The sequence below is a fragment of the Notothenia coriiceps genome, unplaced genomic scaffold (assembly GCF_000735185.1).
Source record: "Notothenia coriiceps isolate Sejong01 unplaced genomic scaffold, NC01 NC01_scaffold00037246, whole genome shotgun sequence".
In the NCBI taxonomy this organism is placed as follows: domain Eukaryota; kingdom Metazoa; phylum Chordata; class Actinopteri; order Perciformes; family Nototheniidae; genus Notothenia; species Notothenia coriiceps.
Window position 1 is genome coordinate 1,582,588 of NW_011369947.1, and position 12,854 is coordinate 1,595,441.

General features: G+C 42.6%; 2 protein-coding genes across 2 annotated transcripts in view; both read left to right on the plus strand.

The window, feature by feature from the left end:
- The first annotated feature begins 4,998 nt into the window (after nt 1–4,998).
- Nucleotides 4,999–9,033, plus strand: LOC104966265 (treslin-like). The gene is made up of 5 exons (XM_010795447.1): nt 4,999–5,271; nt 5,788–5,935; nt 7,447–7,585; nt 7,694–7,824; nt 8,822–9,033. Exons 1-5 carry the CDS (start codon nt 4,999–5,001, stop codon nt 9,031–9,033), a joined length of 903 nt encoding a protein of 300 aa, XP_010793749.1.
- Nucleotides 9,034–9,934: 901 nt separating this feature from the next.
- slc25a26 (solute carrier family 25 member 26) overlaps nt 9,935–12,854 on the plus strand; it is a 47,022-nt gene continuing 44,102 nt past the window's right edge. Inside the window, exon 1 of the mRNA XM_010795448.1 lies at nt 9,935–10,046. Within this exon, the coding sequence (XP_010793750.1) occupies nt 10,020–10,046 (27 nt within the window). The 5' untranslated portion in view covers nt 9,935–10,019. The remainder of the gene's footprint in view (nt 10,047–12,854) is intronic.

The window sequence follows — 12,854 nt, forward strand, 5'->3', positions numbered from 1 at the left end:
TGACATTGTGGTTTGGTTTTATAACACATGTGTTAGTGTGTATTGGGGAAGCAAGGGGGCACAAACCTGTCGGATTGTAGCGGGGTCCTCAGTCCCGGTGGGTGAAGGTGTCCCTCCTTCCATCGAGGCTGGGAGGACCGGAGAAGAAGCCATGTTCCCCCCGTCAATCACTCACTAACAACTGAGTCACTTCCCGCGGTGTGCTCCGGCATCCAGAAGACCGGGAAGCAAAGGTTTCCTACCCGAGCACAGTGCCTCACTGTCCGGCTGCACAGTGGCGGCTCTGTCCCTCCTCCGGCCTGAGCGCGTATGCTTGTAGTCCGGTAGTCCGGTCCAGGCAGATGACGTCCCTCACTCTCACTCTCTCACACACGACCACGCACTCACACACGCACTTTCTCTCCCCCTCTGTCCCACTCTGTCACACAGCCGAGCATGAATTATCTTTCCTCTCTTCTTCGCATCGGTGTGTACATGTGTGTGTGTTTGTGTGCATGTGTTCATCTCTGTTGCCAGTTTTGTTAGCTCACTGCAACATTGCATTGGCATGACAGGAAGCAGTTCCCAGGATCCCATGATGTCAACACAATATTATGTTGACTTGATAATAAGACATGTGGATCATGTGTAGCATGCTACATGAACCTAATGTTGTTCTTTCATGATGAACCAAACGGGATATAAACAAGCCTGTAATGTGCAATATACACTTTTCTTGGCAAATATTTTTCATAATATGTTGATATAGCAATTTAAATGCTGCTACTCATTTTTAGCCATGGAAGAGTACATATTTGCCTTTATTGTTATTTTATTCCGAATGTGTGCTTTTTCTCTATATTTAAAATGTTAACTACATGTAGGCCTACTCTTTTATTTTATGCCCTTATTACCTGCTGTCACTTTTCCCACTGCGGGACTCATTCTGATTCTGATAAACAATCAGTCAGAAAATACCTACCTCCCACACACACATCTCACACTTTTCTAACAGTCAAATGTGCCTTCTTCTTCAGTTGCCTGCCTGACACAGACTGGGGGAGGCACTTTAAAAATCTAAAAGGCCCCCCATCATATCATATACACCTGCTATCACCCTATGCAGGACATAATGGGGGAGGGTGGCCTGTCTTATGGGGGTTGGGGTACCAAGACCCTCAGCCATCCAATTTGTCACAGGGGATGCTGGGGGGGTGTGGTGCTTGGATGAAGAAGACGGACGAGGAGGGGGGCAGCTGGTTCATGATTGGTTGCGTTGGTTCACGGCGATGACATTGACTGCCCCTCTGGGTGACCCCATAACACAGGCAGAATAGAATAATGGGAGGGGGGTCCTGCTTATACCCCGGGAGAGGAGAGTGTTATAATATGAAAACACATGAGTCATATTCAGAAATGTGGGAACACATTGTAATGCTGAGTAATTCCAGCTGAACATAAAACAGAAATGTGTTAAAACCACAGATTAGAAGAACGGATAGTGACTTTGTATAGACTATATTTTATTGTGGTAAAATGTGTTTTTAAAGCCAAAGTAGAACTTTCAATTTGTTTTGTTCCCCACATTGTGATGTCAGTGAGTTTATTGTGCCCTTTTTAATAAAACACGTTTGATTTTGAGAATATAGTGCATCTATTTATCCTCCATTGCATTGTCCATCAGCATGAGATACTTTCCAATGACTCTGACCCAACCTTTCCTCATAGAGATGCTATCAGAGGGCCAGCTGTGAGAAAATACAGCCCCCCCATACTGCCAACACAGAGGGCTGCAGTAAAACGCTGGGTCATTGGCATCACAATGCAATGTTGTCCTACAAGGCACTGCCTCAGCCAATCAGATAAGTGCAAAAGATTCAAGATATTTTATTGTCCTACAACAGGCAGGTGCACTGTACAATGACATTCTTACATTCAGCTCTCTTCACCTAAATATTTAGAGCTATACAAACAAACATACAAGCTAAAAACTAGCATATAAGAACATTTGAAAATATTAGCTGATCTACATAAAAAAAGGAAAGAAAGAAAGTAGAAAGAAGTAGAGATTTCTAGAAGGTGAGTACAATTCCTGTCCCAGAACAAAAGTGAAGGATATGCTGTATGATCAAACTAAAACTAAATGAGATGTATAAACAACAGCAAAGTAGAGCCCCCCTCTCCTTCCACGTTTCTGAGGCCGGAGTTGTTACACTTTGCCGGCCGGTAACGGTGCTGTCTGACCGTCGTAGAAAGTTGAAGTCGGTCTAAAAACAAGCCCTGGTGAGCTTTGCCGACACAAATAAGTGTGCCTCTGCTATATCTTATAAATGCATTACACAACTTGATGTTTAAAGCAAATAAACAAGACAAAAAGAAGTCTGTGTTGGGAGAGCAAAACAATTACTTCTGCCAGGGCGCCATCTTTTTTCCAACCTGTCATGGTTGATGGGTGAATGACCTCGGCACCAAAGAGGCATTAAACAAATGTCGCCTTGTTTTTGCCCGGGTGAGTGTTAACTACCTATACCTTCTTACCAAGTAGCATTATTAGGAGACATCTAGCTAGCTAACTTTAGCTACATGGACTCATGTAAGGCCAACCCAGTCTCACGGCATTTCGTGTTCACCAACACGATTTTTAATCTATTGATTCGTGTTCACCAACACGATTTCCCCCTTTTTTTCGTGTTGCACAGCACGATTTTAAAAGCAATGTATTTCTATTGGTAGTCTTTCCCCTTTTTTTTTTCGTGTTGCACAGCACGATTTTAAAAGCAATGTATTTCTGTTGGTAGTCTCACGGCATTAGGTGTTATAGGAAGACCGGAAGCTGTGTGGTTCATAAAAACATGTTCTTACTCAATATCAAGCCACGATTATTGCTTTTATTTAAAATCGTATCATTTCGGACTTTTGTTGCTGTCTGTGAGGAAAATAAATGGGGCTCATTTTTCCTTCTAATTTGTTATTCTTTTCAAAATAACACACTGTTATTTAGTCAACAATAACACACAATTATCCTTGTTTTTATTTATTTGTTTAATTCTATAATCTCGGGCTTTTTTGCCGTCCTTCAGGAACTGAATTTCAAAATAAAAATAACCGGAAACAGACGTAGGCCTATAAGGGACATTTCGAGCATCATCGAGTTTAGGATGGCCGAAGACACTACACTACCAATAATCCCCAGCTATCGTTTAGGACTACAGTCCCCATGATTAAACTTCAAGTCGGGATTGGATGTTGGAGTGGCAGTGTGCCAAGGTTACGGAATCGAAACTGGATCGAACGTCCATGACTGCCCCTGAGCTGTGTTTTATTTGTTAACTTCATATTTTTCATTTCCTATAACATTTATTTTCCTCTCATATTAACATTGTCGATCATTGAGACAGTGTGGCGTCCAGAGTCTTATCCCGTTTTCCCACTTCCTCTGAGGGGACAGCACGGAGGGGGGGCATGAAGAAAGACCTGCACCAGCTTCATCCATGCTGGCGTTACTGTTATCACCTGCTCAGTGTCATCTCATTTGACCAAATGTCTTTACTAGGGCCGGGACTCGATTAAAAAAATGTATCTAATTAATTAGAGGCTTTGTAATTAATTAANAAAAAAAAAAATATTTTATGAAAAAAAATTTAAAACATTAAGGTTTACAATGGTTTTGTTCTTACTGCGTTACAAGTTATAGAATTTCAGTAGGACTCCGGGAATCAAAGACCAAAGTTAATGTGTTGTAGTACATACACAACGAAGAAACCCCGAACAAAAGTATCTGGACCAACGAATAAAGAGAGTTAGACCGGTTGTCTCACCCGTCCCGCCGTCACAGATTTAACATCCGTCATTCGATTGCTCATTGACTTTGCGAAATAAAACAAAACTAGGTTACGACGTGGTGACTTGGACTATGTTACGACCCGACACTTTTCTTTCTTCGATATTACAGTACAACCTAATCTTATAGGTTTAAATGTGTATTTTTTTTATTGGAATTCCCTGTTAAATTTACTGAAAAAAGGAAAAAAGCGAGAATTACGTAACCGTATTTCTAGCCTAAGCCCTTTTTAGCCATAGCCGTTTAACAGTTTTAGTTTACTAGGCCGTTAGCCTTAGCCCCTCGTTTTTTTTCCACTTGCCACTGTAGCAGGATAAGAATATTCAATAAACAGTTACATATATGTGGGTTTAAACACAACGAAACTTTAACTTTTCCTATAACGTTAATTGTAACGAAAAATAAATTTAATTTATTTATTATAAAGTGTAGTTTCTTTGTTGCACAAAAATTTATTTGCATAATTTATTAGGACTACTGTCTTAACATTTGTCTTATTGACTTTAATTGTTTTATTTATTCGAGTTCAATGGGAAGATTAGTAATTTGGCGGTACAAAAATATTAACTCAATTGAGACACACAACGACGAGTTCGTATTTATTGTGGACTGCACCTTTGTGGCAATGAGGCACCTACCCCGATGGTCTCGATGCGTCTTTGCTGTCAGGCCACCGTAAGGTGCAGGCAGACCTCACGACCTCGTGAAAACGAATTTACAAATCTGGTTTAACGAGCACAATTGCGGGAAATGTACGATTTGAGAATAACGTGAAAATCCATTGCTCCGTTAACAGGTCTAGCTCTGCCCATTTTCAACTTGGTGTTGGAGCCTCGCGCAAGAGAGGCGGTAGATGAGGCACACACACAAACGACGTACATCGCCCTTTTTCGACGCACACACATTCGGACGGGGCGGGGGGAGCCGTTCGTCCGCCCCCTCCTCTCTACGCTTTTATGATTTTTATTAGGTATCTTCGGTAAAACGGTCAGAAAAACGCACAATCTTACCTAAACCGCTTGTGGACTTTTTGACGTTATTATTACAAACACATCGTTATTATGTGACTTGTATAAAAAATTCTTGACCGAGCGGTCACGGCTAATTTTCTGGTTATTGGCAATCTCCGAGATTGCCATGGTGCCAGAAATTATTAAGTCTGGGGCCCCGGGCAAATTATGCCCCGAGCCATTGGGTACGGATTAGGAATCGGCAAGGTTGTCACAGAGGTAGGAGGAGGGTACCTACAGTATTGTGATGAGCGGTCCTTCGCGACGAGTGTTGTAGTCCGTTTAGTCGGTTCTACAAATGACTACACCGTTCCCGTTACTAAAGCGCCCATCCTACGACGAGGCAAGACCCCGCTGAGGGTCTTCGACCTCCCTACCACTCGTCTCGACATCACACTCTTCCCCCCTCTCCTGTCGGCTTATGTGGTCCGGCGACAGAAAGTCGGAGTCTGTCGACCTTCTTGTTTCGTTATTATGCCGTTCTTCTCCTTTTTTTCTCTTAATGCATTTACGGTGTCTACTTGTCAAAGTATTGTTTCTAAACACATGGTTGGACGAGGGTTTGGGGGCCATAGAGATGTGGTGAAATTTAGTATCAAATAACACTCTCACTACAACAATCTTTATTTTTGTTTCTAAGTCATGTTAAACATCGAAGTTGAACAGGAACATAGGTTTGTGCCTACAATTTAGATAACTAACAAAGTCAGACATAACCTATTCGCCCGGCCCTTTAATGTAAATGGTATGACATGTGTTTATAAAAGACATTACAACAGATATTCGTTTTGTTTCCTGATCACTAGGGTATCTCGGTTATTACATACTAAATATGAAATTCATACAATGTTCTTTCTAGATAATAAGCTATACGTATCTAGACAACATATCTCTAGTGTGAACACCCGTTGGTCGGGACACTAGAGTGGTACACATCTCGTCGCTCGTCTTGTCGAGGTAGCCTTCCACGACCTCCCGTCGTCGTCGAGGAGCGAGGAGGTGGACGGCGACCTCGTGACTTCGTTCGGTGCTGAGACACCTGCGAGACCGCGTCTCTTCTCGTACGGGTCGGGGAGCGTCGTGACGAAAAGTCTCGTGTGTGAAGGTCCGCTGAGGACCCTCTTCGGACGCAGACCGCTCTGTGACCGAGATGGGCACTGCGGTGTCTAGACACAGTACAGTGGACCTCCTCTAATTTCCTTTTTTGTGTTGTGTAATTTTTTAACGTTAATCAAAAGCGGTTGAAATTCCAAGTTTTCCTGGTTAAAGGGAACGGACCGTGAATATGTAAAGTTAGTTAGTAAAGACGACAAACACATTGTTTATGTTAAACATCGTCGGCAACATTTATATTTAGGGTTGTGCCCTCTTCATGTTCTGGTAACAATTACTTCGAGGACCAGACAAAAACTACAAATAGGTTTAACAAAAAAATTTGTCGCCCCGCAGACCAAATAGAATCCGTTTTATGTATAAACGTTTCTTTGTTTCACTTTAGGTTTCTGGTATCCTCGTATATAGATCATTGCTACCATATTGTATAAACCTTAGACTTAAGGACTTTATGTGTTGTGTTGTGGTGGTTGTTGACTACGTGAAATTGTAGAGGGTGATAAAACCCGTACCGACTCAGTACGATTCTACAGATTGAAGGTACTTTGATGATTTGGAACGAGGGTGCGTCTTGTGTGTCGGACACTGTCTCTTTTCGAGTCCGCCACCTCACGGACAAGTCTTTCTGGTCCTCCATAGGTTGCAACCCTGAACTTACGTTTCCAGACAGACGACTTCGGACTCAAGACCGGAAAACTCACCTTGTCTCCAAAGTCCGTCTCGTTAGTGTCCCTAGGGTGAGACGTGGGGTCGACTCGCTCCTTTGAACCTCGTGGTCGAAGAGTATCGTGCTGGTTGTAGCTAGGAGTGTGAAGTACTGAACCTCCTTCTGTTTTCTAGTTTCCACGAACTTTAGCACACCTTTTTCACTCGAGGAAAACTTGTCGGTGAAACCATTTCAATCGGACGTCACAAACTCCAAACCACATCTTAATAGCCATTACTAGACCGATCATCCAAATTGGGTGTTCTACGACTTTAGGAAAATACCGTGTATTTCTTCATTCTTGAAAAAAATCATCGCGAAAAATTCACCCAAACGACTCCGGATTTAGTTATAGTTTGTTCTTTCAATCTTTTAAGTCCCGTTTGTCAGGTTTATTTGTGGTTAAATTACTCTAGGCGTAATAGATTATGTCATCGAATGATCATATGTACATTACACTACTAAACAGGGTTTCCAAAACAGTCGTCAACAAAAAATACTCGAGTTAAGGTTAAGTTTAAGCCGATTGCCGATTTTTCTTCTCCCGATTCCGATCTTTTGAAAATCACGTGATCGGCTCCGATCCCCGATCACGTGATCGGATCGGGACATCTCTACTATAAAATAACAATACTGTAGAATAACAAAATAGAAACCCCCCCCGCGTGGGCCGAATATTCGCTGCTGATTACTACCGAATATCCGGAGCCCGAAAAATGGTATTCGGGACAGCCCTACTAGGTAATGTTGATTTGCTAGTAATTAATGACTTTTTTTTGTTTTCATCCGTTCTTCAGACCAACCCATAGATCATCAGGTACCGGAGTGGGCTCAGCGGGAAGTCAGCCGTCGCCCGCTGGCAACAGGCGTGTTGGAGTGTTGGTTCCCTCAGTCAGACCAGTCAGGAGTGAGTTCTCATTTAATGGAGTCGATAAGGTAAGATTTCATTTTAATTGTATATGCTGTTTTTGAAGGAATAATTCTATGAAACACATTCAATCATGTTACAAAGAAAGTCCTGATGTTTGAGCGTCTTTGTTGCAGGTTGCTGGATGCAGTGCCTGAGTCAAAAGAAGAGGGGGAGCTGTCTGTCGTACAGCAGGAGCTGATTGGTGGGCTGGCTGAATTGTATCAAACATCCAAAGGGGCAGATGCCAAGAGGGGCAAGAAGAAACGTGAGAAAGCCTCAACTCCGTTTTAATCAAGATTGGGATATTTGTAGAAGCATAATGCTGCGTTCACACCGGACGCGATGCCAATATTCGCTTCGCTCTAATCGCTCGAGTTTCACCGCGGCTGTCAGCTGTGTTTACTCACATCATTTAAACAAGACGCTCTGGCTCGGGAGCTACAACTACAACAACATGAACATATTTTACCGTGATTTAATTGTAATACACGTTTCTAAATGATGGCGAAGTAACAACATACTGATACCGGTTAGTAAAAACCATGAATCAATGCTTTGACAAGTCTGCAGACAGACGGCAGGCAAAAAGCCTTTTTTAAAATGCTTGTTTTCTGAATGAAGATCGGATCGATCAGGCCAAGCTAACATTGTATCTGCTCTGTCCAAACTCACAACAACGGCCTTCAGACATAAACAATAAACAAACCAGCGACTGTATTCTCCATGACACAGACAGTCTGGTTTGTACTCGTTTAACTTTTGTCCAGTTTCTGAACAGATATGAGGAGCTGTGATCTCTGAGTGCTAACGGCTGCTGTTTTGATTTTGTGGTTCTACGTCAGTGACGACAGGCTGATATCCTCACCGCTGATTGGCTACCGCGAGATCGAGTCACGTGAATTTGACGCTCAAGTTTTTCAACTCGAGCGGTTGTCGCGGCCCCCCTTCAATCGCCTCAATCGCGCCGCGGCATTCGCATCAACCGCTTCATGCTCGCCGTCGGAGCGAATTCGCGTCTGTCTGCGTTTCTGCATTGACTTTACATGTAATCGCGCCTCCCCAAAACATCGCATCGCGTCCGGTGTGAACACACCATAAGAGATACTTTTCAGTCATAGGAGTCACCAAGTATCCATTTTAACACAAGTAATGTTTTAAATGTGAGAAAATAGAAGAATTCTAGTAATTTGCTATTTAGATGTTGACTTGAGGGAATGCAGCACAAAATGCTTTTCTCATAAAGTCCCTTCTTCGATCTACAGGTGGCGCCCAGCGTACACCGGTGAAGCAGAAGATGAAGACCATGAGCCGCTCCCTGCAGATGCTGAATGTGGCGCGGCTGAATGTCAAAGCCCAAAAGGATCAGGCAGAGGAGGAGCAGCTGGGGGCCGAGGGCCGGGGGGCCGACAGACAGAAGACAAGGACCAGTAACAGGAACAAATCTAGAGGAGTGAGCACCATCAGTAAGTGTTAACGTTTGTTTGTTTTTGAAATATTTGTATTGAGAAGAAGCATACAAAGTGTAAGCAATAGTACATACATAAACTTAAAGGGTGCAGATGAGCCCAGACTACCCCCCCCAACCCTTCCCTCCCCGAGCAGTGCCACCCAAGCCATTACAAAACGATTGTTTGTGCAATGCATCTCAGCCGACCGTCCCCCTTATGAATGAAACCATTGGACCCCACGTCCTTTCCAATTTCCCCCAGTCTATCTTTTAGGATATATCAAATTGTTTCCAAGCGCAGAGTATCAGTCAATGTTGTTATCCAAGCTTTGCTCATCAAGATTTCTGAAGTCAAACATATTGATAATCCCGTTGGTGGGAAGCAGATCATCTGCATTTTAGAAGCTTCAACACATCCCCCACTCTAATTTAAGTTTCTTCACAGCATAAACAAACTTTTACATGTTTGTGATTGAAAATGCACCAAGTTCATTTCTTATTTTAAAGAAAAATATTCGATTGAAAGAAGTCATAATCAATGATACTATTCAATCAAACAGCTGCAAAAATCAGTATGACTGCCCTTTTTGAAGTGCATACCAGAGAACGACTGGTAAAGATAAGACGTTAAAGTCCTATCGTGTCGGTTTGAATATAATAAAATCTATTTGCTGCAGTTTATAAATTAACACTCTTGCCGTGTGAATTTACATGACTAATGAGAGTATAAAAGAACCGAACTCTATCCGCATGACACACACTTAACTTTCTTAGCTTTTACCCTAATTGTACAAGCAGACACACACACATACCCACACTCACACCGCAGTTTCTCCCCTGTCAGTGGTAGTGAGGGATATTAATTGCTGTATGCTGGTTGACTAATGGGCCTTAAATGGCTGTGGTTCTGCTTGGTTTCAGCCGCTGCTTTCTTTGTCACCTACGAATTCACAAAGTCCCTTCTCGGCGCTGGGGGGGGGCTAGCAGCTCCACAAGCGGCACCTGTCACTCACATGATGGCCGCCTCCCTCGGAGAAGTAGTAAGTGTCCTTCATTCTTCCAACTTTTGCCTCCTCTACTTTGGATTTAGTTGAAATCATGTTTGTTTGACCCCCTTTTAGTCGTTCCAGAAGGCCAGCTGCCTTTTTGTATTGTTGTTGTTCTTCCACGCACTCTTTTCCCCTCTTTGCTTCTTTCCCACAACCACAAGTCCCCTATGAACACCATTGGCATGTCTGTTGACGTAGTTGCCTTTAAAATGTCACAGACCACTAGACAGGGGGGGCAGCAGGGAGCAGGGTGAGTATGCGGTTTTGGCTTTAGGCCGCGTAGTCCAGCTGGGCGAGTTAAGGGGGCTTCCTCAAGACTGTCGTCCCATCATTTCCCCCACTTGCTGGGTAAATAAGAACTCATTACTGCCTATTTACTCATACTTTCCCAGCTCAGACCCCCAGACTCCGCCAATTTGATCTGGGGAATTCAGTCTTGAAACCAAACGAGGAGCAGCGCAATTTCCTCAGTCCATCCTGTCCCAATCACTCGCAGTGAACCTCAGGATCTGAGCCATATGGGGGCCACGCGTATTCACATTGGCATGAAGGGGGATAGAGGGATGGGGAAGGAATGGAAAGAGGAATGCCCCCCTGCTACACCACCATGGCTTTCCTCAAAATCCTGGTCTTTTAGTATTCATGGCTTTTGGATGGATGTAATTTAGCCAAGTTTTTGCATGTTTATGAAATGGATTATTCCATATGGGATTGTGTTGACTCAGCTTGAGTTTAGCCGTGTCTTGGTGTCTCACAGAGGACACGTTATTCTAAAGAGTGGTGCAGGGCTGACGTATTTCTGAAGGCTGAATGGAAGTAAGCATTGCAAGTGCTCTCTCAAAAAGGCAATGGGATATTTCCATTACATCAAAGAAAAAGCTTTGTGGCAAACAAACGTTTTAATACCTCTAAGTTCAGCAAGATAGTCTCTATTAACACCACTTTTATCATAATTGAGGTGTAAATGCAATTGGCACAGGTAAATAAATAAAGTTAGGCAAACAAAATCTTGATTGCACCAACGCAATGCTAAATGGGGATTCGTGTTTGCCGTTTAGCCACTTGTTAGCAATCTCTGTTTTTAAAATGCGTAAAAGTTTCAGATCATCACAAGTATTTTTTGACGTATTTGAATGTGTTTGAACGAAATATAGAAATCTAGTAAGCTTGTATTAACCACCACCGCCCTTTTTTGATGACAACTAACCAACAAACTATGTACTATGAGACGAGCAAACCCAGAAGTGCTAAACTAAAATGCTGACTCATTACCGGTTTTAGGACTCATTCCTGCACCACTCTTTTGCAGTATCTTTTAACATTTTGGGAACTTTTTGTCTGTGGAACTTGAGTGTGAAAGGTGAGGCTGAGGTTGCGGCTACCTTTAACCCCTTCCCCGCTGTTTTGGATTTGAGCACATCAAAGGCACCAATCCTCGGAGTGGGGCTCAGCAGAGCAGGGGCGGTATCCCACTGCATTCTGAAGAAAACTGGATACGTCTTGTTCAAAGAGAGTAATCTTCAGGCTTAGCCATGAAAGGCCTACCCCGGTGTTGCCCTCGACTCGTATGAAAGGCCTAAACGCCCGCACTATGATGCAATTGCTGCCATATGACTGAGATTTTTGATTAAAAGTTATTTCACCAAGGGTCTTACATAAGTTTGCTGAGTCTTGGGCAAGTGGGTGTGATGCATTCGTTTCGTCTCGTGATGAAACAACTGTAGTCATTTACTTATTTATCGAAATGAATTGAATTAGCAGTGTTGTCCACTTGTCTTTGTTAGTTGTAATTGTAAATTGAATAACTTTTGGCTTTGGATAATACAGAGAATTTATAAAAGTCTCTTTGGCCTCTGAAAAATTGTAGCAGCTATTTTTTTAAGCTATATTGAAAATGAACAGAAAAAAGTATTTATTTTCCTTAGTTTTTTTCCATCGTACATTGTTTTGCATAATATATTCCATTATTTTGCTTTATCATTATGAGTTCTGTTGAGGTTGCATAATCTCTGCACGACCATTCAAGCCATACCTTATGATTAATAGATTCTCACAACATGCACATGAATAAAGTGCTGGAAAAAGCCTTTTCAAATGATTCCTTGAAGTCCTTTTTATGCTCTGCATCATGTGCTGCCTATTTATCCTCTACTTTCTGGTTTTATTTTGTTTAATTTCAGTGTGAAATGTAATTAAATGGCAGCTGCATTTGGAAGTTCCCTTATATGGGTCTATTTAAAGCCCACAGGCACAAAGACAATGGTTAAACACAAACTGCATTGTCAACATGAATGCAAACTCAAGCATATTTTCATCAACATTTCGTTTTATCTTCCACTCTGCATTACATGTTCCGTCATGCCAGTAAAAGACAAGGGTCACCGTTGTGTTTCCCTGGTGCCCCTCCACCTGCTGGTCTTTCTGTTGCGTGGGTGGGGGCAGGCTTTGACACACAGAAACTTAAAGCAGATTTTTGGTTTATGTCCTCACTTCCCCATTCCGCCCCTTCATCAGCCCATCATCCTTTCCCCCTGGAGTCCATTTAGTTATGTTTTACCAACTGTTTCCACTCAGCAACATTCACAACAGGGGTTTTATGGGACTTTTTCCTTTAATAATCCAAACCCTCCAAGCCCCCCTCTATCTATGATGCACTCCACTTGGCACACACTTACTACAGTAGATGTGTACTTCAGTGTGTTATGATCATACCAGAGGGAGATATAACTTGTTGGAAGTATGAGATAACTCTTGGACACACTTGCATCCAAGCACTCTTTTCTTTATTGTCGAGCCTTT

Excerpts from the sequence above, each read along its gene's own strand:
- LOC104966265 (XM_010795447.1), top strand. The coding sequence starts at position 4,999 with ATGCCCCGAGCCATTGGGTACGGATTAGGAATCGGCAAGGTTGTCACA. Across the intron at positions 5,936-7,446 it reads GAAAAGTCTCGTGTGTGAAG|ACCAACCCATAGATCATCAG; the intron begins GTCCGCTGAGGA and ends TCCGTTCTTCAG. Across the intron at positions 7,586-7,693 it reads CATTTAATGGAGTCGATAAG|GTTGCTGGATGCAGTGCCTG; the intron begins GTAAGATTTCAT and ends TCTTTGTTGCAG.